General features: G+C 43.2%; 1 protein-coding gene across 2 annotated transcripts in view; it reads left to right on the forward strand.

Moving 5' to 3' along the window:
- Nucleotides 1-23680, forward strand: part of cacna1hb (calcium voltage-gated channel subunit alpha1 Hb) — a 58004-nt gene extending 34324 nt beyond the window's left edge. For both annotated transcript variants that reach the window (XM_006796139.3, XM_087841651.1), the window contains 20 exons: nt 903-1090; nt 3207-3518; nt 4123-4223; nt 4488-4611; nt 5957-6025; nt 6204-6388; nt 6474-6600; nt 9137-9262; nt 9350-9439; nt 9898-10090; nt 14366-14517; nt 14615-14724; nt 14811-14944; nt 15032-15102; nt 18280-18358; nt 18619-18740; nt 19113-19397; nt 19484-19634; nt 20447-21009; nt 21434-23680. In XM_006796139.3, the coding sequence (XP_006796202.2) occupies nt 903-1090; nt 3207-3518; nt 4123-4223; nt 4488-4611; nt 5957-6025; nt 6204-6388; nt 6474-6600; nt 9137-9262; nt 9350-9439; nt 9898-10090; nt 14366-14517; nt 14615-14724; nt 14811-14944; nt 15032-15102; nt 18280-18358; nt 18619-18740; nt 19113-19397; nt 19484-19634; nt 20447-21009; nt 21434-22075 (3824 nt within the window). In that variant the 3' untranslated portion in view covers nt 22076-23680. The remainder of the gene's footprint in view (nt 1-902; nt 1091-3206; nt 3519-4122; nt 4224-4487; nt 4612-5956; nt 6026-6203; nt 6389-6473; nt 6601-9136; nt 9263-9349; nt 9440-9897; nt 10091-14365; nt 14518-14614; nt 14725-14810; nt 14945-15031; nt 15103-18279; nt 18359-18618; nt 18741-19112; nt 19398-19483; nt 19635-20446; nt 21010-21433) is intronic.
- Nucleotides 23681-24462: the final 782 nt, after the last annotated feature.

A 24462-nucleotide genomic window follows, 5' to 3' on the forward strand; every position in this document is an offset into this window, starting at 1 on the left:
TAAGTAGAGGGTAATTTTGTTTAAATTGCATTTGTGAGCTTCTTGAGGGCAGCTCATCTGTATTTGCTCAAGGAAAACATGGGAGTGAAAAATGGACACGAAACACACTGTGAACATTTAGTAACATAAATGTGCACTATCTAGATTTTTTTTTAAATAATGCAACACATTTTTACAGCTAATCCCATTATTACAGACTCCACGTTTAGAATATTTATGTGTGTCAGCGTTTATATTAAACTTGCTTTACTCTTTGCTCTCAGGGACAAATACTGATAACCTGTTTTATTTATGAATGTGTTTTTCGTCTCGTTGTCCTCTTTGACAGTGAGTAATAAAGAATATTAGAACCCAATTTTTAAACATTTTTAGCTCGATTCTCTAAATCATAAACTTTAAGTTGCGGATTATCAAATTCCCTGATGAAAAATTACTGACTGAAGTCTTAAACGTCTTCTTTCTAATGTCGAGCAGGAGCAGTGAAGTCAAATGATCTCAGTAAAGACTTTCCACATGGGTTTATGGGCTCACTCAGTAGTTTCTAAAGTCTTATTTAGTCACTAATTGTTGTCATAATCAAAGTAAAACACACACAAAAGGAGGATTTATTTTAGGTTGGTCTGTTTTTGCCAGACCATGTGATCCAGAAGTCAGTTGCACAACTTTTAGTGCAGTCAGTTTGTCAGCTCCACAACTCATGCATAAGATCCACCTTAAAAACCTGAATATCCACAGAGCTTTACCAGCCAGTGAGTGCGATCGTGACATATACAGCCTATATGCAGCAGATGCAGCCATGGTCAGTGCAGCCCTGATCCAAACCGAAATCATGAAAATATTGCAAATCCCAAAATATAATAAATGAGAATCATTCTTTGACATCAAATATTCTGTGTGTGCAGAGCTGAAGATTCAGGCCATGATGCTGAGTCCCAATGGTATCCTGAACCCAAAAGCCTCCATGCCTCCCCCTCCTCCTCCACCGCTGCCGGTCATCACGCACACTGCAGCTACGCCCACCATAAACTCCAACCAGTCACGCCGGGCCAGTGGTGCATCCATGGAAAACAGCCTTGAGCAAAGGTCACCGGTGAGCCTTGGGCACATGCGTTTATGTGGATATATATATATGTTTATATAAAACCACATTAAATATTTATTATAAATGTGAGTTAGAGAAACAGTTAATCAAAAAATGTTTGCTATGCAAAGGATATAAATCCAAGCTGAGCTGAAGCAATTTCTAAATGTTGAAGTCATAGAATGATAACAGAGAGCTTCATTAAAGCTACCTTGCAGAGGTTCATTTGTTTACTTTGTTTCCCAACAAACCCATTATGTGTCTTCTCAAGACACGACAAATTACTTGAGTGCATTTCTATCCTCATAAAACATTCACAAAGCCAAATATTTCAGCATTGTTTGGGCTGGCAGTCTTTTTGTTAGCAGGCCTTCTGCTGGCACTTTAGTATCACCAACTGTTGACGGGTTGAGTCATGTAGCCCTCCTTCTATGCACGGTTAAGCTTAATGTTTGAGCTGAACGTCAGGTTCGTTTCACGTTGCTTTTAGGAGATTTGATGCCAACGACTCAGAAGATGTTTCAGACTGAAGTGAGGTGGCTGAAAATTTTAGCTTATCTTGATTAAAACATGTCCTCCAAGGGTGGATTCAGACTGGTCACGGTTGCCTTGATCGATCGCTCCCCATTTTCCCCGCTCCCCAGCTGGTCTGTCCTTAATGAGCCAGGTCCACTTCAGTCTGTCCCGACTCCTTTCTCGTGCTCTCTCCCTTTTTTCAGACACGCGCTCTTAAAAAGCGTTCTTGCAGAGCACAAGGGGTTCATGATTTTATGCAGTTTGTGGCTTAACTGGGCCAGTTCTTATGCCCTGTAGATTTGTTATTAAAGCAGGGGTTTTGACACAGGCAGCTGCTATTGAGCAAGTGGCGCAGTTCTGTGCTTGGATGGTCATCACACTACATGTGTACCATCACTGAATTCAACTGAAGCTCAGCTGTGACCACCTATTCGAGCCAGACGGGGCACAGTTCACTTAACTGCGAATGGCGCGCACTAGTAATCGCACTAGTGAAATGAGCTGGACTTTGGGGTCAGATGTGCTGGGGAACAGATGGCCTACGGTGAACACACCCTTAGTTAAAAAATGCAAGAGGGGAGCAGCAGCATGACCAGAAATAGAACAAAGCAGGCAACGTCAGTGGTGACAGATATGACAATAGTTATGTAGACACGGATGGAAAGGACAAATTGGTCTGGAGGCGGGTTTCAAAGTGGCTTGCAGATACAGCAGTAACTGTGGACAGGCTAAAGGACAGGTTGGAAAGAAAAGTGCATTGATGGACCATTGAGCGAATTCAGTTCAGTTGAGTTCAGTTGTATTTATATTGCACTAAATCCCAAAGCAGTTGCTTCATAGCACTTTATATTGTAAGGTAAAGACCTTACAATAACATGGAGACAACCTTAAACCCACTATTAGCAAGAACATGGCAATAGTCGCAAAGAAAAACTCCCCCAGCATTCTGCAGCATAACTGAGGGTTTGTTCAGGGTTTGCTTTATAATAAAGCATATAGTTAGGGTTGGATCAGCTAAGTTTTAAGCTGAATCTTAAAAGTAGAGGGGGTGTCTTTCTCCCGAATCTAAACTGGGAGCTGGTTCCATTGAAGAGGGGCCTGAAGGCTGAAGGCTCTGCCTCCCATTCTACGTGTATATATCCTAGGAACCACAAGTAAACCAGCAGTCTGAAAGTGAAGTACTCTATTGGGGTGACATGGTACTATAAAGTCTTTAAGATAAGATAAGGCTAGGTTATTCAAGTCCTTGTATGTTCCACTGGCAAATGGTTGCAGGTGGTTGCTCGCTGTGGCTAGCTTCTGCACTGAAACCTCTTAAAATGTTATCAGATAGCATCCTGTTGTTTTACCCTGTTTCTCAGTAAGTTTAATAACTGTGCTGGGCCAAACAGACTTATCATTAGCGCAAATCCTGGTCATTTCCATGTAGAGGTTGATAAGGAGCACAAGATACAAACAAAATAGGAGCCCACTCATGAAAACACGCTAAACGCTGCACTGCTAATGGCCAAAAACTCTACAGGGCAGCTTTAATCTGTGAAGAATGAAATCCTTATTTGCACTTGAAAGATAAGGCAGAAATCCAACAAGGCACTGGTTCTGTTCTAAGTTGTCTTCACAGTCCCTGTGGGACAGCGGGCCAGAGAGCCGTCGCTCCAGCTGGATCAGCATCGGCCGAGCCCCCAGCCTCCACAGGAAGAGCCAGTCTGGAGAAATGGAGTCCCTGCTGTCCGACACATACTCAAGCTCCAAAGCCAGCAGCAGGGAGCAGTCTCTGGACCAGTCAGAGTACCTGCAGGTGCCAATGCTCCTCTCCCCAGACTGTAACGGCACCACCTTCCACCTGCCAGACCACTGCTACGACGATGCTCCCCTGACATCGCATAACCACAGCGATCAAGAGGAAGAGGAGATTGAAGAGGTTAATGCCTATTTGTTTCATGAATTTGTCTTGAAGTTGTTATATAATATATATGTAAATGTAGACTCGGGCAGTTTTAATTGGCGTGTGTTCCAATCAGAGGGAGCAGGCATTTTGATGGCGTCCCATTTCTGTTATTCCTAGATAAAACAAGTTTATAAAAGAGCTTGTTTTGGGCATGCTCAGAAGTTCAAAAGCTGCTGCTAATTATCCCGCAAAGGCATAAATTCCAACCTGGCTGACCTTAAGACACTTTTGTTACTTAGAAAAATTTAATTAGCTGAATTTAAATTAGATCCGGGTGGAAGAACGACTCGGAATATTGTTTGAAAAAGAGCTGTGTTGGAATTTTTTGTGCATGCGCACGAGGTCGCTGCAAAAAAAAGAAAAGAAAGAAAAAAACTTAGATAGAAATGAAAATGACTTCAGTTTCATTCTGCGGTATCATGGGTGTATAAGATGATGAGCAATACTGATTTTCTGATTTCCTCCCACAAAACGCTACGTCCAGATGAACAGAATCAACTTTTGGAGCAATGCTGATTGTTGTAATGCAACGAGTGTACGCTCTGATGTGATTCGTCTGTTTGTGTGTTCATTCCAGAGTTTATGTAAGAGGCTGAAGAAGATACTGGAGCCATATGAGCCTCAGTGGTGCCTGGAGCATGAAGAGTGGTCCCTCTATCTGTTTGCTCCACACAACCAGTAAAGATACACACAAACACACGTTTATACACAGCCCCTGATATTCTCCAGGGTGGCCTAGGTCGCCTTAACCGCACGCATGTGTAAAAATTCACAGCTAAAGTGGGAAGGTGACAGCTGAAGCTTGGTTGTACAATTTGTACTTTTATCAATTAAACATGGCAGAAATGCAGCGGTGGAAGTGATGCAGGTGATGTGTTGAATAGAAAATAAACACTGGGGTTGTTGCAGATCCTTTTCTCTTCTCACACCGTCTCTCTGCAGGTTCAGGTTGTGGTGTCAGAGGGTCATAGGTCACAAGATGTTTGATCACATCGTCCTGCTTTTCATCTTCCTTAATTGCATCACCATCGCCCTGGAGCGACCTGACATACAGCCACACAGCATGGTACCTCATACGCACGCACACACACACACACACACACACACTTACTACACTTGTAAGGAGAAGTATTGACCATCATAACGACATTCCAGACCCTGACCTTTAACCTTTAACCCGGACTTGTCTTCCTTGGTTGGTTTAACTGGATATTATTGATATAATTTCCATCTTCATTGTGCTTTTTATTTGATGATTTGACACATTTGAACTCATTATGCATTAGTCTAAGTGCTTAGATTAAGTCTGAACGTAACATCTACAATACTGTGCAAAAGTCTTGAGCCACCCCAAAAGTCTTTAGATTTTGCTTCATATGATCCAGACTTTCATTTTTAAAGTAGTCTTGAGCAATGAATGAACCACTGACCTAACACAAGGGCTGAACCAGTGTTGTGTTTAGAGATAACAGACAACACAGCGAAGAAGCAATTTTGAATTTTATCTTTAAGCACTTTGTCATTAACAACCTGTTGTTTCCATTACTTTAGTTGAACCTACAAAACTGCTAAAGATACCACAATTTGGCAGTTGTCGAAATATTATTTGTGCACCAGTAAGGAGATTCCCAAATAGTTATGAGCTAAAAGAATAGAAGTGGAAACACCATAAGATTTTGATCCATGCAATACCATCTGGAAAGCATCTGATTGGCAGTAGTTGGATTTTTCATTATCACAATGACCCCAAACACACTGCTAATGCAGTAAAAGCATACCTGGATAGAAAAACGCACAGCGAATTCGCCTCCCCAGAGCACGGACCTCGATATTATCCAAGCAGTGCGGGATCATCTTGACAGAAAAGGGAATAAAAGGCAGAAACACCCAAAGAAGAGTTTTAAATGTCCTTTAAGAAGCCTGGAGAACTGTTCCTGAAGCCAAACTCTGTTTCAACTTATATACTGCGTTTCTATTTATGTTTGCACGTTTCAATAAATCGCCACTTCTATTCCTCAGTTTCCTAAAAAAAAGTGGCAGATCAGGACTTTTGCGCAGCACTGTAATCTAAACCTTAAACAGCTCAAGACGCAACTCACGGCTCACAAATACAGAAGCAGCATACGTCTTTTGTATGACCACGCACACAAAGAGGGGCTGTTTACTACAAGAGCCCGTGTGCTTGTAGCTGATGTAAGAGTCTCTATAACAACACGTGTTGTTCCCAGTATGCTTTTATTATGTTTCTACAACGTTTGATGTGCATTTTTTTTCAGCTCGTTATGCAACACTTTGTGCTCCAGAATCAAAGCTAAGGCTACAAAGCCTTTAAATTGACGAATGCGCTTCCTGCTGTTAATCTGTGCATGCTCTTACGCCTGTGTGTGTGTGTGTCTGTGTGTGTGCAACAGGAGCGGATGTTTCTCAGTGTGTCCAATTACATCTTTACTGTGATCTTCGTGGGCGAAATGATGATCAAGGTAACCATAACAGTTAACATTTTCTGAATAAGCACTCCACTCCAAAGTCATTTTCTTGCTTCTAAAGAGGCAATTTTCGTTGCTGGTGGGGATCATAATGGCTTTCATTCTCATTTTACACCTCAGCATATTTGATTATTTCAGTAATTTTGTTGGATCTGTGTGCGTCTGCATACAGGTGGTAGCTATGGGCCTGTACTTTGGAGAGGGCGTGTACCTGCAGAGCAGCTGGAATGTCTTGGATGGGCTCCTGGTGTTTGTGTCACTTGTGGACATCCTGGTGTCCATCGCTTCAGCAGGTGGTAATCGGATCTTAGGCATCCTCCGGGTCCTTCGCCTGCTCCGCACACTTCGACCACTCAGGTACAAATCAAGGAGATTATCATCTGTGTTTACTCTGCTGATATTATATTAAGGACTGTTTAACCTGTGTGTGTGCTTGCTGCAGGGTGATAAGTCGTGCTCCAGGTCTGAAACTGGTGGTTGAAACTCTGATCACATCTCTCAGACCAATTGGGAATATTGTTTTGATCTGCTGTGCTTTTTTCATCGTGTTTGGAATTCTGGGAGTCCAGGTAAACGTTCATGCCGACCGTTCCCCATTCATCCTCTGTCAGTTAAAGATAAGCTCCATCATTTTCCCCCCGAGACAGCAAAATACAAAACACGTCAAACTCATTTTCACTCGATTTGATATGACCGAACATTAAAAGCTCATTGTGTTTTCTGCTGCAAGAAGACACAGATCACTGTGGTTTAAAGTAAATGAGCTCAGAGAAAGCTTCAGGTAATAAAAAGTGAAGAGAAAAATTGGGAGGAAATGCAAATGAGCTGCTGATTATGCACCAGTCCCTGGAAGTAATTAAAAAAAAAAAACAATGGTTCAACAGGGGGAATGTGCTGAGAATGCGGTTTTTAAATCGGATTTTCACCTGGATTTTAATATTACTAATCAAATTCATAAATACAGCTTATTATTTATTAAAATAGCTTAATATTCAGAATGAGCTAATAAACTATAAATAACACACTTTCCTTGGTATAAAAGATCAAAAAGAATATGATGTTGCTTTGGTTTCAGACCTCAGGGTTGGGACTGTTAATAAGCTCTGAAGCCAAATAACAGGGTACAGTATAAGAAAAAAAAATGTAAGCGCAAATAAAGTTTAATTTCTTACTACTTTTAAATAGTAGCTTGATTGCTCCTACCTTAGAAAACAAGCTTGGATCAGCATCCCTCAAGTGACATATTGGTGTGTTTCTAATGTAAAGGACAGTGAAAGTCTGAAAGGGGAGGTGGTTTTTTTTTTTGCTTGCAGTTTGTTTAGGTTTGGACACAAAAGAATTACTGATCAGCATTTCACCTTTTTTTACAGTCTGAAACATGAATTAACACTTAATTTTCACCTTTATCTGCAAGCTAGGTCGTAGCCACTGTGATGTCAAGCTAAATGCTAAAGTATTTGGACTTTAGCATTTAGCATTCAGGCTGCCGCCATGTTTTTTTGGGGGGTGGAGGGTTGATTTCACAATTGAACATATCACAATGAGGAGGGGGGGGGGCTCCAGGTATCAACTAGTGCTAGCAAGCTTTGTTCAAAGCTGCGTATACAAACTGCTAATGAATGCTAAGCTAACAGACTAATAAAACACTCAAAGTTCGCTCCCAAAAATGAAGCACAAACGTCTTGGACAATGTGTGCTATACAGGGAGACATTTTATTTGTCAGATATTTCCATTAAAATGCTCCAGGAGACACCAACACCGCGAACACAGTGGAGAGGTTCAGTTCAGTGACTCCAATTAGTGGCGCTGAGGCCTGGCAGCGATGATTGGCTACGCCTGCCTGTGTTGGGACACCTGTCAATCAAAGTAGCCGTGCCCTTAACTCAATTATCCAGGTGGTTGACTTATTAAAAAAATTACCCCCTAGAGTTGTTACAAAGGGAGAAACTATCAGAGAAACACAGAGGCCAAAAATTGCTTTTTGTACCAGATTGTAAATATATATTCTTCTGCTGTAAAGGGGTGTCAAACATAAGGCCTGTGGGCCAGAATTGGCCTAGCAAAGACTCCAATCTGGCCCCAATGGACGGCTTTGGAAAATGTGAGGGAGGTCATAAATTTTGATTTTTTAGCTGTATTTTTTAGTTTTACACCATTGGCTACTGATGTAGACCTCCACCATGGCCATTCATGCTACACCAAAGTAAAGAAGTAATATATAAACAATTAAATTGCAGAAAAGTTCCTGTTTTTTCTTTATGTACTATACAAATTTCATTTTTCTTATAATGGGTCCACAGTATAAAAAAAAGAGGGAAAAAAGGGCATTTTCTGTGCATTAACATAAACTCTCTGCTTTATAATTTCAGGGCAGTCTGGTCTAAGAGTTACCAAAACTTTGTAATTAATTTTACACATTTATTTCTTACACTTTAAGCCCAAAGATTTCTTTCATTTACTAGAGCCTACTAGAGATGTGCTGTTAAAATTGCTTATTTTAAGCTTATTTTTCTTATATAACGATATCTCAGGGATTAAATGTGAGGTAAAACATCTTTGCACTAATAGGAGCCAGGCTCAAGTGCACATTTAAAACAGGCTGGATAGTCTCCGGTCACATTTACTTCTTCACGCGTTGAAGTCCTTCAGAAATACTTTAAAACAAAAGAATCTATTAATAAAACTTCCTTTAAGGTTTAAAGGCTCTCACCACATTTTAAAATGTCAAAGTCAGGAAATGAATGTACAGTACCGTTTTTAAAAACTCCACTCAAAGCCAGTCAGTTCATTTTCATGGCTTATGTTTCTCTTTTTGCAAATACAAATATTCAGATTTAATCCTCGCAAGGATATAATACCTAATGAACGCTGAAGCTAATTAACACGTAGGCTTATATTTGACGAAAAGCACGCTATCAGTGGGTTATCTTCTAATGAGAACACCCATGCTGGAGTGATTCTGCGCAGGGGTCTGCAGGCTCTTCCAGACTGTTTACTGTACAGCAATATAACAGCCTCTGCTCTGTTGTGTGAAGGTTTGTTTACACTGCCTTGAGGTTACAGTCTTCTCTCATGTTTTTTTCTCTGTGCTCACACTTGCGCAGCTGTTTAAAGGGAAATTCTTCCACTGCGACGGGATCCATGTAAGTAACATCACCAATAAAACTGAGTGTCTGCAGGCTGGTTACCGCTGGCTGCGGCGGAAATACAACTTCGACAATCTGGGACAGGTTTGTCACACTCTTGGACAGACGTCTGCTCTTACAGGCTGGTAATCGTAGCAGCAAAGCTGAATTATGTGCGTATCATCCCGCCAGGCGCTGATGTCGCTCTTTGTGCTGTCGTGTAAGGACGGCTGGGTCAGCATCATGTACGATGGCCTGGATGCCGTGGGTGTGGACCAGCAGGTGAGGAGAGGCAGTCTCGCACACAGCGGGAGGGGAGAGCGGGTGTGTGGGGGATTAAAAAGTGAAAATCAGGGAGATGAACGACTCATTCAGCGAGTGAATATTTCCCTGTGATTTCCTTCTTTTTTGTGTTGTTCTTAGGAACACTTGATCTTGTTTGTTTGAGTGTGAAAGGGGAAATATCTCAGGAGTGAGGTGTAGCTGTGCAGAGAAAAGAAAAAAAAAGGCAGATGGATGAATAGATGTGAGCTGACAGAGCTGGCAGTTTTAGTGCTGACTCAGTACTTACATTGTCTTCTTGTTTGTGCTCTCTCCTTTTCTTCCTCTCCACCCCTCCTCACTTTCTTTCATCACTCTTTTGTCCTTCTGTTCTTGGTTTTTTTTTTTTTACCTTTTGTGTCTCTGTGCTACCTCCTGTCCTTTCTTCTTCGCTCTTTTCTCTCTGTTTCTCTCTGCAGCCAGTGAGAAACCACAATCCTTGGATGCTGCTGTTTTTCATCTCATTCCTGCTCATTGTCAGCTTCTTTGTGCTCAACATGTTTGTGGGCGTGGTGGTGGAAAACTTTCACAAGTGTCGCCAGCAGCAGGAGGAGGAAGAGGCGCGGCTGAGGGAGGAGAAACGACAGAAGCGACTGGAGAAGAGGAGGAGAAGTGAGGAAGCGTTTTGGGAAAGTGGGTGGAGGGACATCAGAGTAAAGTACTGTGCAAAAGTCTTGAGTCACCCCTTATGGCTTCATATTTGGCTAGAAAAATGGGAAATGGGTGCAGCCATTTATTGAAATGTGGAAATATAAATGGAAATACAGTATAGAAGACAAAAACAGAATATGTACAATTCTGACAACCCTGAATGCCAATATTTGGTATTGACTTTATTCTTCAACACTGTCTGAGCTCTCATAGACAAGTGTTATTGTAATTTATTTAAGTGGTCTCCAGGAATAGTTCTCCAGGCTTCTTGTTCTTCTTGTTCTTTGGATGTTTCTGCCTGTTGTTCTGTTCTCTGTCAGGATGATCCCACAGTGCTTCAGTAATATTGAGGTCTGGGCACCGGTGAGGCCGATCCATGACTGATAATGTTCTTTCTTTGCCTTCCACTTGTTCTGTTTCCTTAAATGTTGTGAGGACTTCACAGAAAACTGCACAGCATGGCAAGATAAACCACATTTAAGGCTAATAGGTCTTTGGGAATCACCTTGTTAGTGCAAAAATACTATTTTATGCTGTCAAACCTTTTAATCTTAACTAATTTTTTGTGTTTTTGCTAAAAGTCTTTACAAAATTCTGCATGAAATTTTCAGTTTTTAGAACGCTAACTTGTGATTTACTCTGATTTTGTGAAAAATATGTCAACCTATGACCAGCTGGTCCTGATGTTTCCAAACAAGAAAAGGAAAAAACTGAGATTCTGGGTTCCTGCTACTCTCACGAGAAGGCAGCAGGAGGAAGAATTTCATGTTTTGACCCAGAAGTTGAAATTCTATCGCGTCTGCTTCTGTGCATATTTCAGGATGTCAGTGGGACAGTTTGAACTTTTATTGGCAGACTTGGCATTTATTGTGGTCAATGTGAATGGCTCTATTAAGAATAGGTGAGTCCAAAAAATAGTTTTAAATCACAAAATATTCGCACAAATTTTACACGTCCGGTGTGTAAAGGCCTTAAAGATACAATTTGAAATGGGCTCTAAGTTGTCTGCTATGTGTAGACGCAACATTGGTTCATCCCTTGAGCTGGATGTCCGTTTATGCTTGAATGATTCACATCAGTGTTCAGCGGCTTAACAAACGAAAATGGTCAGGTACAAGGACTGGACTGAAAATGGGTGAAAAAGCAGCCAATGTCCAAAGAAAAAACTTTGAAAGACCTTCACAAAGCCTGGAGAACTGTTACTCGGGACCACTTTAAAAAATGGCAGGAGGGCCGGCTCAAAATCTGCACAGTGCTTTAAGTGGACATCCAAACGTTACACCTGTAACTGCTTAACATGTGATTCCTAAACCACCTGAAAAAAACATGCAGTCGTGATTCAAGAAAATGGACACACACGTTGCATTCACTTCACTTCCTTTAAGAGATATTGTAAAGATCTTGAACCACTGGTGGCTTCACCCTACCCAGAAGTCTTTAGAGTCTCCCCTGATAGTTGCACCATTTTCCATTCTGCCTGCTAGAGTTGCCTCCTCCTCTGCTCTTTACTCCCTTGGCCATGAAAATGATCCCATCAACATATACCACCCGAAATCTAGTAAAATGTATTTTTTTTGTCTATCGCAGGCCTAACACAGAGAGACAGACAACCATTTGCATTCACATTCACGGGCAATTTAGAATCACAAATTAACCTAAAACACTTAACTAGATGTCTTCAGACTGTGGGAGGAAGCCAGAGTACCTGGAGAAAACCCACGCAGACACAGAGAGAGCATGCAACTCCACACAGGAAGGCCGGGTGATGGAGTTGAACTCAGGGCCTTCTTGCTGTGAGGCAGTAGTGCTAATCACTGTGCAACCATCCTGCTCCCTCTCTTCCAAAAAACAGAAGCAAAACATGAGTGCACTATTTCCTCCCATAGGGGCTAAATAATCATCGATACTCATTATTCCATATGATAATTACACAACATAGGAACAACTACAGGATGTCAGCTGCAGGTTGATAGTCGATGTTCAGCGGCACATATAGATCAATCAGCGTTCTTTTGCTATTTATTACAGTTAATCATGGGGTCCTGGGCTCTCTCCATCTGATCGCATCTGTCTTTGTGACCTCATCTCTCTATGCTGCTGTTCCTCTTTGAAGTTCTCTTTCACTCCCTCTCACTGTGGGACAGTTTCAGTGGCCAAATCGACTGCAAATGCAAATGCAGATGATTCATAAATACGCTTCAGGGGAAACTATTTATAGCTGGAAGATGTATCAGTTGATTTCTACAAAGGGAAAAGTAAGGTCATCCCGCTTCCTTTCTGTGCTCGGCCCATGTTCCGCACTAAGATCACAGTGAGTGCCAGCTAGCTCGCCCAGCGTGCCTCAGAATTTTGTAAGATGGTTAACACGGCTTTAATCACACGTGGAGGTGTAAAGTAAGGCTTTCACACAGTGTGCCTTGCGACAGAAATGCTCTAGCTTAACAGTCCTCTCTTTCATCCTCCGAGCTCGTAGATGAGGCAGTGGCTTTCTCATGTCCTGACTCATCTGCTGCTACAGCAACGGGAGATAACTCTTCCTGCATCTCCTCTGGCCTCGCCTGCGCCCGTTAGCTTCCATCTCCTTTTCCTTTGAAAAATGTTCATACATCCCTAGCATAGCGACCAGCAGATGCCAACAAAGACAAGTCCTCTCACACACACACACACACACACACACACACACAAAGAGAGAGAACAGAGAACAACCCAAAAAGAGTTGAACATTTTTCATGTGCTCGATGAGCAATATCCATTATTTTCCAGCTTTTGGAGGAGCTATTCATAAAACATTCTGGGCCCAGGTCTGCCGACGCCTGTACACGAGCACATTATTCCCAGTGTCCAGAACGATCAGCTTCCATTCGAACTGGTGCGTCAGAGTGCGCTGAAAGTAGGACATGTCATTTGTGGTTTATGAGTGTCTCTTTTCTCTGCTCTACTATCTCATCAGGTCTGTCGGTGTTAGAGCATTTTTACTTCTCAGCATTAAATTTCATAAAAGCCAGCATGTGTTGACGAGTAACCTTGACTTATTATGTAGCGATTTCCTCATTCTTTTCTTTTCCTCACTTTTCAAAGCAAATCTAGTTTTAGTTTGTTTATGTCACTTCTCCTTTGGAGTCTGAAGCAGAAGAAACGGGTGCAGAGGGAAAAGGTACAAAATACAACAAAAAAATGCTCCTGCTTTAAACAACAAGGGAAACATGCCTGCTGGAGAACTGAAAGAAAATGTTGGCGCTGATGCTGGCAGTAAACCCATCGTCACTGCGTCAGCCAGTCAAAAGTGCTCCAACCAAACTAATGGAGCTATTTCTTTGTGGAGCTTAGTACATGGACCTATTATACATTCACTGGCCAATTTATTAGGTACAGTGTGCTAGGGCCCGCTTTTGCCTCCAGAACTGGTTTAGTTCTTCATTGCATCGATTCAACAAGGCGCAGCAAGATTTTGGTTCACATTCACATGAAAGCATCACACAGTGCTCCATAGTTGTTCCACCACATCCCAAAGGTGCTCTGTTGGACTGAGATCTGTTGATTGTGAAGGCCTTCTGCTCCTGTAGACCATCTGCTTCAAGCACATTCAGAGATGCTCTCCTGCATTCCTTTGTTCTAACAAGCAAACTTCAGCAGGTTATCTTGACCTTGTCTACTTGCCTGAGTTATTCTGATGTCACTGGCTGAGTGGATAGTTTTGTTAATGAGCAGTTAAAGAGGTGTATCAGTTGGAGCCTGCTGTTGTCTAAAATTTTATGCCGAGGCATTAAATTGTCTTAAAATTGTATCAAATATTCCCTTGTCAGGGAATGTGTCTGCATAGTTCTGGTCATTTCGCATAGGTGTGCACACACGCATAGTCAACACCCCTACATACACACACATTTTCTTTCTCTTGCTAGATTTCTGTCTCTCTCTCTGTACGCTCTCTCTGCAGTGTAATCTCTAGTAGTGCTCTCCTCTTAGTCAGTTAACTGTCTGGCAGCAGACAGCGAGGGTTTCTGCTCAAAGACACCTTGAGGTGCCGTGGAGAGTGTGTGTGCATGATGGATAGGACTGAATTCCTGAGGTGGCACTTTTAGTCTGTGCACACACATGCACGCACACACCAGAGTGCCACTTGGCACACGCTTCACCAGTGACCTCATAGCCAATATCACATTTTTCTTTCAGAAGCATTTTAATGACTCTCAGTGTGTGTGTGTGTGTCTGTGTTTGTATCTGTGTGTGTGTGTGCAGGGGCCCTTGAGAAGCCGTATTACGCCGACTACTCCCCGTTACGTCGAAGCATCCACAGCGTGTGCACCAGCCACTACCTGGATCTCTTCATAACCATCATCATCTTCACAAACCTCCTCACCATGAGCATGGAGCACTACAACCAACCTCAGGTAACCATGGCAACACCTTCCTCCACCTGTCCTAAAACCATAGTAATGAAGCACAATGCAGTGGTATTGTAGAAATGTGTATCTGTGTGTCCTGCAGTACCTCGAGGAGATACTGAAGTACTGCAATTATGTCTTCACGCTGGTTTTCGTCATCGAGGCCATTCTGAAACTCATCGCGTTTGGTCTTCGGCGCTTTTTCAAAGAGAGGTATCCCCAGTCGCGCATGGAGACGGAGGCTCTCAAAAAGCATCCCTACAGAAGCTAATATTGTTTTTGTCCATGTGTGTGTCAAGATGGAACCAGCTGGACCTCGCCATTGTGTTGCTGTCCATCATGGGTATCACACTGGAGGAAATAGACCTGAGTGCTTCCCTGCCCATCAACCCCACAATTATACGGATCATGAGGGTCCTCAGGATAACACGAGGTAAGCACACGGGGAGACAAACACACAAAAAACAAACAAACACGACGGCGTGAGGCTGATAAGAGCTGACATGTTGCGATATTTCAGTGCTGAAGCTGTTAAAGATGGCGACGGGGATGAGAGCTCTGTTGGACACGGTGATGCAGGCTCTGCCTCAGGTAAGAAGCATCTATTGTGCTTGTACAGTTAAACATGTCTTTTTAAATGCCTGCCTGGTGTCCAGATCTGATGAAAAGCAGATGGGTTGTTTTATTTAGAAATTTACGAGGCCTGGCACTGACTGCCTCTCTCATGATTTATCACTTATTCCTCCCAAGCAGTGCTATAGTGCGACAACTAATAATCACTAAACAAAGAAGAAGACATACTCAGATTCAGCTAAAGGGTACCTGCTGATCCTCATACTCATCACTTAAATCCTGACTTTATGGCATGTTATGAAACAGTTTGGCTTTGGGATGATTGTTTTGCTGCTTGCTGACGAATAAAGCAGAACATCCAAAGATCCGATCTGAAAAGCTTTCTTTTCTTTGAGGCACAAAAACTCTGCAGACAAAAGCTGCATTCAGGCAGATTTTACCAGGCAAATACACTGGTAGATATATCACACTTTTCCACTGTATTTAAGCACTCAAACCACTTTCTTACTATAAGCTTCATTCACACACCCATTCATATTTGCACCACCAACTACCAATCACATCGCCAACCTTCTGATTACCTCCTGAGCTCCTTTCCTGTGTTCCTGTGTGTTTTTTCAAGCCTGTGATTATGTCCCCTACAATAGACTAATAATGACAGCCTGGACCACTACCTCAAGGTGCTTTATATTGTAAGGTAAACCCCAATCAAACAACCCCCTATGAGCAAGCACTTGGTGACACTGGGAGGGAAAAACTCCCCTTTGACAGGAAGGAATCTCAAAACCCGTCTCAGGAAAGGGCGGCTGGTTGGGGATAATAGAAGGGAGATGGATATAGTCACTGTGACGCCACCGGGGGTCTGCAGACTCTCCTTTTGTTTTGCTGTGCTAAGTTAGCAGCTAGCTTGTTTAGCAAGACTCCATGGGTGCAACACAGTCACAGATACCTGCTAATTAGTGCTAACTATGGATGGCCCAGTCTAGCTTTTTCCAGTTAAGATATGCTGTTGATACCTTGGCTGTCTAAAACACTGGCTAACACAATGGAAACAGTTAAAAATATTAGAATATCATGCACAGAAAAAAAAGCTAAGCTAAGACTTCTCAGCCAGTTTGACCTATCCACAAAGCTAGTCATATTTTTTGCCACATAAATGCATTAACTTTTTCCCCCATAAAGACATTTGAAAACCTCATCTGTGCCCTTAATAATGAGTTTTGACAAGTATATATCAATAACGCTGGGTTAAATGACCATTAGAGTAGCCATAGTAACCTGTATAGGCAGAGATAACCCTCAGTAATGTCTAATACACACTCAGCTATTTTGTTCTGGAAACAGGCCGGAAATATGACACAAACCTCTCAGTTTAGAAAAGAAAAATAAGGGTTAGCCACAATAGGCGTCTACTAAGGAAAAAAAGGCCTAAACAAGGTTGAAATCCAACATCTAGCACCTGCCTATCACTAAATTGCTACATCAAGTTATCTGGTCAACTACTAATTGGAAGGGGGTTAGGGTTAAGGGGTTAAGTTGCTCTACGATGCATCCATCGCAGTATGAGAGTGTGTGAATGTTAGACAGAAAGCATGTATGTAGAAAAGGGAAAATTTTCTTGCATGATTGAGGCAAGGTGTATGAAGTGCTTTGAGTGCTCCAATAGAGTAGAAAAGGACTTTATAAGAACAAGTCCATTTACCATTTATAGTAAAAAGGTAAAAAGAAAAGAAAATGTGTCTTAGATGTGGGAGCGGCAACATTAGTTCACCATTTTGGTCCAGATTAAAATATTCCAACTATTAAATGGATTATCATAAAATGTTTAGCAAATATTCACGATGAGGCCAAATGAATTTAGCTTTCCAGCTGACAGCTGATGTTTGTAGCTTTCATTTAAATTTCTTCATGATGTGGATTGATTGTAGTGAAGTTTAGCGTCACTGTTTATGTTCCTCTGTGGCTGAACACTCTCATATGTTAACCTTTTAATGGTTAACATGCGAATGTCAGATTTTACCTGATATACTAGTAGAATATGGTCTGCACTTTTACAGCACTTTTTAACCTTAGCAGATCTTCAGAGCACTTTAACAATGCCTCTGTCGTGCAACTGGGGACTCTGTGAACTTCTCTTACCCAAGGACATTTTAGCATTTGGAAGGAGCAGCCAACATTCTGCAATTAGTATAAAACCCAGTCATTCACCTGAGCAATGACTCAGAAACATCCCCATCAGCCTCAGCTCTACTTGTGTGTTAACGGCTAATTAACAAATATTAGCACGCTAACAAGCGTGGGCATAACATCATAATTATGGTGCGCACTACTAGAGATCTGCACATTAGCATTGTATCTGTGAGCGTGTTACCATTAAGTCAAAGCGCTCCTGTGCCTAAGTATAGCATCACAGAGCTGCCGCCTTCCCCGTTCTTTGAATATAATGTGGGAAGGCTTTGGGGAGGATCAACCAACCTTCCTCGGGGGACCCCACAAGAACCAAGGGAGAAACGGCGAGGGAGGGGGCGGTGGTGCACATCAAACAAGCAGAAACATGTATGCAAGTACACATTTATAAGGTGTGGTGATGGTTTTGACCTGCAGCTTAACCATGTTCATTTTAAACGACAAACCCCAGGTGTCGTGCTCGTCTTTGCATATATTCAAACAAACCAGCGGAAATCTCCGCTATAAAGAAAATACCCACGATCCTCCACTGCCTTCCCGTTTGTGTAGTATTTGTGTGTCTTTGAAGTGACACGTCACTGCAGGGGATCAAACCCACGTCTTTGCGGCGCCGTCCGATGCGCTTGTTTCCAGTTCGCTTCATCGGTGGATGCACCTTTTATCTAATTAGACATCGCCGTGCCTCCTACCATGACGAGAGGCAGGCCAGGACTCGGTGACAAGCGTGTTTGTGACTCATCAGGGTTGAGTCCAGGCGCCAAAAACTCACTTGTTTCTCAAGCCTTAAAACGTGAGGTGTTATTCCACTCCAGGAACCATGATGGATCCCATTAGTTTTTAAGGAGTAGTAAACGTCAGTGCAGTAAGGCTCAGCGGTCTCTGTCTTTGGGCTCTTCCTATCTGTTGGCGTCTCCCTCTCTCTCTTTTTCAGTGTATACTGTACATGTCTATTTTTTGGTGTATCATACACTCTATATATCTGTTTGTGCGTGTAATGTGTCCGTCTAGGTGGGGAATCTGGGTCTGCTCTTCATGTTGCTGTTCTTCATCTATGCAGCTCTGGGAGTTGAGCTCTTTGGAAAACTGGGTTAGTGTGTGCGTGCATGTATGTGCAAGAGTGTGCATGTGAGCCTGTGCATGCGTGCAAGCGGGTGCGACCGACGGGTGATTTATGTGTGGATTACATAAACAAGCATAAATTTTGCTGAGTTACATACATTAATTAATGCCAATTTAGAATCAGCTACCTAATCAGTGATCTAATCTGTGCGCAGTTCTCTTTCTTCTCCCCCCTTGCCTTCGTCTCCCACACTTACCGGATCTAATATTCCTTTCATCCTCTTTCAGAGTGCTCAGACGAGAACCCGTGCGAGGGTCTCAGTCGCCACGCTACCTTTGACAACTTTGGCATGGCTTTCCTCACGCTCTTCAGGGTGTCCACCGGGGACAACTGGAATGGGATCATGAAGGTTGTTACTCTTCCTTTCCTCTCCTCTGAGGGGGTTTTTAAGAAGATGGATGGACAACTGAGTGCATGTTTGTGTGTGTGTATGTGTCTCAATGCATAGGTTATGAGACAGCCTCTGCATTAAGCAGAGAGCAGATCACTGTTTTTTTATGACAGACTAAGAGCTGATGACATTCGAGGGTCAGGAGAGTGTATTACTCTTCTGTGACAGGCTCAAGGTCCTTTTGGGCTCAGATCAACATCTCCCCCTGTAGGAGATGAGAGGAAGTACAGCAGAGCGCATTAATATATCACCCTAATCCCTTCATTTATCATCAGGTTATATTGCTTCTTGATCCTTTATCGTCTCCTCTTCCCTTCCTCCATCATCCAGGACACACTGCGCGAGTGTCGCCCGCAGGATCGCCACTGCCTCACCTACCTGCCCTTGATCTCGCCCGTTTACTTCGTCACCTTCGTCCTCACGGCTCAGTTTGTGCTAGTCAACGTGGTCGTGGCCGTTCTGATGAAGCACCTGGAGGAGAGCAACAAGGAGGCACAGCTGGAGGAGATGGAGGAGAGGAGGGAGAGGGAGGAGAGAAGGGAGCGGGAGGAGGCCAGTCGACGGCTCAGCACCGCGTCTGTGGGCGGGGACTTAGAGCTGGACGCACCTGCCCAGGTGCCTGCTTGTATTTCTGCATGCGTGTGAGCTAGCAGGGTAGAGATGACAGTGCGAGTAACAGTGTTGGTGATGTCATGTGCCAGGTGCAAGTTGAGGATGAAGGGTGTTCCCATGGCAACCTACTGAGCATGGGACGCATGCTCTCCCTCCCCAGCGACAGCCATCCTCAGCCGCTCAGATGCTCTCCTTATCCGCTCATTGGCCACGAGGCATTCTCCGGCTACAGCTTCTCAGGTAATTTGGCTGTTTATAGCCAATCGAATTAAGGAACTGTTTTTTACTGTTCTATAACAACTAAATGACTCCTGTAAAGATTATTGCTTCCATAAATAGCTTAGAAGGCAGGAGAGCTGTGAAGTTTGCACAAGGTAAGGCAATGTTATCAAAGGCCTTAAGGAAGGAGATATTTGTTATGGATTTAAATGGAATTGATAGAACTATACGCCTGCCACGTCTTTCCCATCTCTAGTTTATATTTGGATTGTAACAAATCCTGGAACAGCCAGGTATCCCACGAACAAATAAAAAACAACAGAAAATGTTGCGTCATCCAATATAAAACCAAATCTCAATTGCACACACCGTAATTCGGGTTGTTTCCACTCAGTGTTCTCTCTCAGACGTTTAACAATATGCTGTAAGTAAAAGGTTTATCATAGATTAAAACTAGAAATCAAGTAGTTCTAGATTTGGAGTGTGCCTGTAGCATTACCTGGAAGTCTTGTCATGTTAACGTGTCTTTTTTAACAGTGGAAGTTTATTGCACCGAGTGAGCTGAATATAAAGTCCTCCACTGGAAGTCAGGTTAACTAAAATTGCCAATGAGATAAAGATGAGGTGAAACTGAATCGTGACTTGGTCTCAAAACATTTTTTTCATCTCCTGAGTTGTGAAAATGTACTGAAATACAGGAGCTGATGGTGTGTGTGTGTGTGTGTGTGTGGCTGTGAGGTGAAACAACTCTTTAAAAAAAATGCATCTAACAGTTACAGTCTTGCTTTTTTTGCTCTAGCTGTCATCTTCATAATCCACGTTACTGTCTGCAGGCTCCATGTCATCTCTTGGCTCCAGTGGAGGCGGCTCCCTGCTGCAGGTTCCAGGAGCTCTGCCAGCCATCAGTCACGCTTCACTGGGGTCTGGACGCAGCTCAAGGCCAATGATCTGCCTCAGCACATCTCACAGCATCGACAGGCACTCCTCACACAGACTCGGCTCAGCCAACAGCGTAGAAGGATACAGGTTTAGCCCCACTCACAGAGCCAAGAGACACAGACTGAACTCGGCTCACAGCATAGATGGATATAGATTCAGCCCAGCGCATCGCATCAACAGACACAGACTCAGCTCTGCTCACAGTATGGACGGATACAGGGTGAATCCGGATCCCAGCGCCGAGCGGCCGAAGCTCATGTCCAGCCACAGCATAGACAGGCATCCGTCGCTCAGACTGAGCCCCACGCACAGCGGCGGCGGCAGGCGTCCTTCTTACTGGCTCAGTCCCGAAGACAGTTTAGACAGAAACAAGTTGAGCCCCTCCTACGTCCCTGACAGTTCAGCCATGAGGAGACCAGCATCCTTCCGCACTGCAAGCAGACAGTTAAGGAGACAGGTGTGTTTTTATGACGATGATAGCTGAACACAAACACACTGCAAACCTTTTTCTGCTCTGTTTAGTTCAGTTTTATTGATAAAGTATCAAATCACAACAACAGTCGCCTCAAGCTGCTTTATGTTGTAAGGATTTAGATGGTGATTTTTAATTTTATGGGAATGAGTCGGAATCAAAGAACATAAAGACAAGCTGAGAGGTATGTCGCAACAGCAACGTCTGCAAAGTTTGAAGTGGGTCGTAGTTGCTTATAATCAATTTTGGGGCCTTTTTGTGTTTGTAAGGAACAAAAAATTATCTAAATGTATTTTTTAGTATTCCATCTTTTGCTCCAGGGTGATCTGCAGCACACAAGCCTACATGCACTTTACAACAGTCTGCGATTGGCTATCTCATAGTGTTTGTGAATGTGCTGTGTCCGCAGGAGGCCGTGCGCCTCGACTCTCTGGATCAGAGTTCAGCTGACGATCTGGCGGAGCCCCGACTCACTGTGCCCGCAGCCTCCTCCACCCCACCACGGCAACGGTCGTCCAGCGTTCACACAGTGAAATATGCGCACTCGCAGAGGGTCATCTCCTGCAGGAGCCACAGCCGGAGCCACAGCGATACCGCTGCACAAGAACACGTACCTGAGCAGACAGCCTGTGGCTCTCAGCCAGAAGCAGATTTTGAGAAGAGTTTGAAGGTATCAGTTCCACTCTGTGACTCCAGAGCAGCCAGCCCCGTTCCTGGCTCAGACCCCGCCCCGCAGCCAGATGACACTGACGCAGAGGTCAGCTGTATTAACAGCTCTGTTCACTCTCACACGCAACCTACCAGCTCCCCGCACAAAAGTAGACACCTCACCCCGAGTCCCGGGGAGCACAGGAGCCGCCTCAGCCATTCGGTGTCCCCGGTTTCAGGCAGGAACAGGAAGCAGCGAATGAGCCCGCCGCCCAGGGAGGAGCCAGTTCCAGTCACAACCCAACTAACTGACAGCAGCGCTGAGCTGAGGAGGCGGACTTTGTCTTTTGACGCCACAAGCCTCTCTCCTAATCTGCCGGAGGGAAGTTCTGTGGAAGACTAAACAAACCCTGTGATGGGATTGGTCATTCTTTGAAGTGGAGGAGCCGAATGTGCTGCTTTAGTGCACGAGAGGGACGGGAGCCGCGGCCAGAAACAGGATTATACCCGTCTCCTGTCCCGCCCCTCGCCTCTTGCACTCACAAGGTTTTCATAGGTTGTGTGAGCAGGACTCAGACTGTGTGTGTACTGAGTGTGTATGTGTTCAAAGACTTGAACCCCTTTTGTGCCGTATGCACACGAGATGCACACAAGAAGAAGTTTCCTTTTCTTCTCTCATAGTTCTAGCTTTAGTTCACTCATAGAGTCACTTTGCAGCTATATTACTCAAACACTAACCCTCCCCCTTGCTTGCTCCACTCGCTCATCCTTTTCCTCGCACCTCAAGCCCAGGTCAGAGTACAAAACTACTCTGAAGGTGCACTGCAGGTTAAGTTGGTGACTGGTCTGCTGTTTTACACAAAGAGACCACACAGCTGGGGCTGCAACTACCTGTTAGTCCACACAACATAACCGGATCACGGTAACGTCTAATCACTTTTTTTTTTTTCTCTGTGAAAATACCAAACCCCAGACACTCGATTATGTTCATCTGGTTGCAGCTTTTTTTTAAATGGGATAAATGACTTTTTCAGCCATCCAAGTGACTGAAGACTGTTGAATTTCCGCATTTTTGAATGTCAAATGACTGAAGTTGTCAGTAGGATTAGTGATTAAATGTTTTTCCCACTGAAAATGCAGCATCCAGGTGAACAGAGTAGGCTGTTCTGGGATTTCTTTACCCCGACAAAAAAGACCAAACAGCAGGTTGTCAGTTTATTATGATTTTGGATCAAGAGGGTCAAAGTCATTTAAGTTCTTAGGCTACACACAACCCAGTTTGATCTTAATGAAATAGTAAAATCATTGAACAGTATAAAAGAAAAACACCTCAAAATGTTCCCCTTTTGTTTCAGTGTAAAGACATACATTCTAAATAGAGTCACATGTATGAAACCATCTATTTACAGGGCAGATGATGAATAATCCTAAAGAAAATAAGTGATTTCAACAATATGTCTCAGTCTTAGTATCAACCCAACTCCTTGACTTAACCACCTTACCATGGTGTGGTACAGCAGGCTAGGAGTAATGTCTTAGTAAGTAAGAAAAAGCTGTAAAACTAACAAATCAGATGAGTTAGCAGAACCTCTCACAGCATTGTTGCTTGAAAATGTATCCGTCAGTTATCAATATCAAGAGTTGCCGACTGTTTTCTTTTGACTAACCCTTTGATCAACAAGCTGTTTCAGCTCTCATTCAGTTAATAAGATCTGATGATTTTCCTAATTTGCAAACCGGTACTTGAATAGAATTTCCCCCCACTTTGTCCTCTGTGGTGCAGAAATTACAGTTTATGTTTACAAATGTGGTTTTAAGCAGTAGAATTACAAAACGTAATAAAAAATAATAATAATTTGTAACTGAACACCTACAGTATGTGAATGGTGCAGGCACAATGCCATTTTATAAGAGACTTATACCTCCAGTAATAATGAATCCTGTACAGCAGCTTGTTGGATATATCATAATAGGAAATTTTATATTAAAGATAGTTTTTGATTTTCAATATGATTCATCTTCAGTTTTTTGGTTTTTGGAGGGTTTTTTTCTTCATTCATCACAGCCTACAGTAAACTTCTGGGTGTCGCTTGATTGCTCAAGGCCTGAGAAAACCTTGATGTCTTGTTGATTTTTGGCCTGTATGCACCCGACCCTGACAGCCTGAAAAATCAATCCGCTCTTTGAACCTTTAAGTTAAAATCATGTAGTGTGACCTAGGCCTTAGTAGTTTCTACCTCGCTTTCCCCCCGATCCCACCCACTCAAAACATTCAGTCAGCTCCGTTTTCTCACAACCCCCCCTCCGTCTTAGTATTCTCAGGGTAGAGGTAGTTCAGACACAGCTGAGTGTGGTGCGATCAGAGCTCTGCGGCGTTAGAGTGCCCCCTGCTGGCCCCTTAAATTTGAAGAGGTGATTCAGACAGACGCAGATGTAAAAGAAGGGCTTATTCAGGTGACATAACAATGCGTAAAACTTTGTAGAAAAGGTCAAGAATCTATTTTATTAACACAGTGGGTGGTAGGAGAACTACAAAGGTGAATTTCTACACTTTTGAATGTCAATTTATCTGCTGGTGATGACGAGGATGGATGATGAGGGGTGCCAGTTGTAACGATTGATGATGATGGTGGATGATGCAAATGTTCATAAAGCCGTTTAATGTTCCTGCATATTAATGGACGCGGGGAATGATACAAAGAAAGGAGATGATTGGACAGTGCTGGAATAAAACCACTTCCTGTCTGACTTTTATCTGACTCAACCTTTCTTCTAATTCTGTCCTTTCCT

This window comes from Neolamprologus brichardi, chromosome 6 (genome assembly GCF_056152115.1).
Source record: "Neolamprologus brichardi isolate AB-2024 chromosome 6, ASM5615211v1, whole genome shotgun sequence".
Taxonomy (NCBI): Eukaryota; Metazoa; Chordata; class Actinopteri; order Cichliformes; family Cichlidae; genus Neolamprologus; species Neolamprologus brichardi.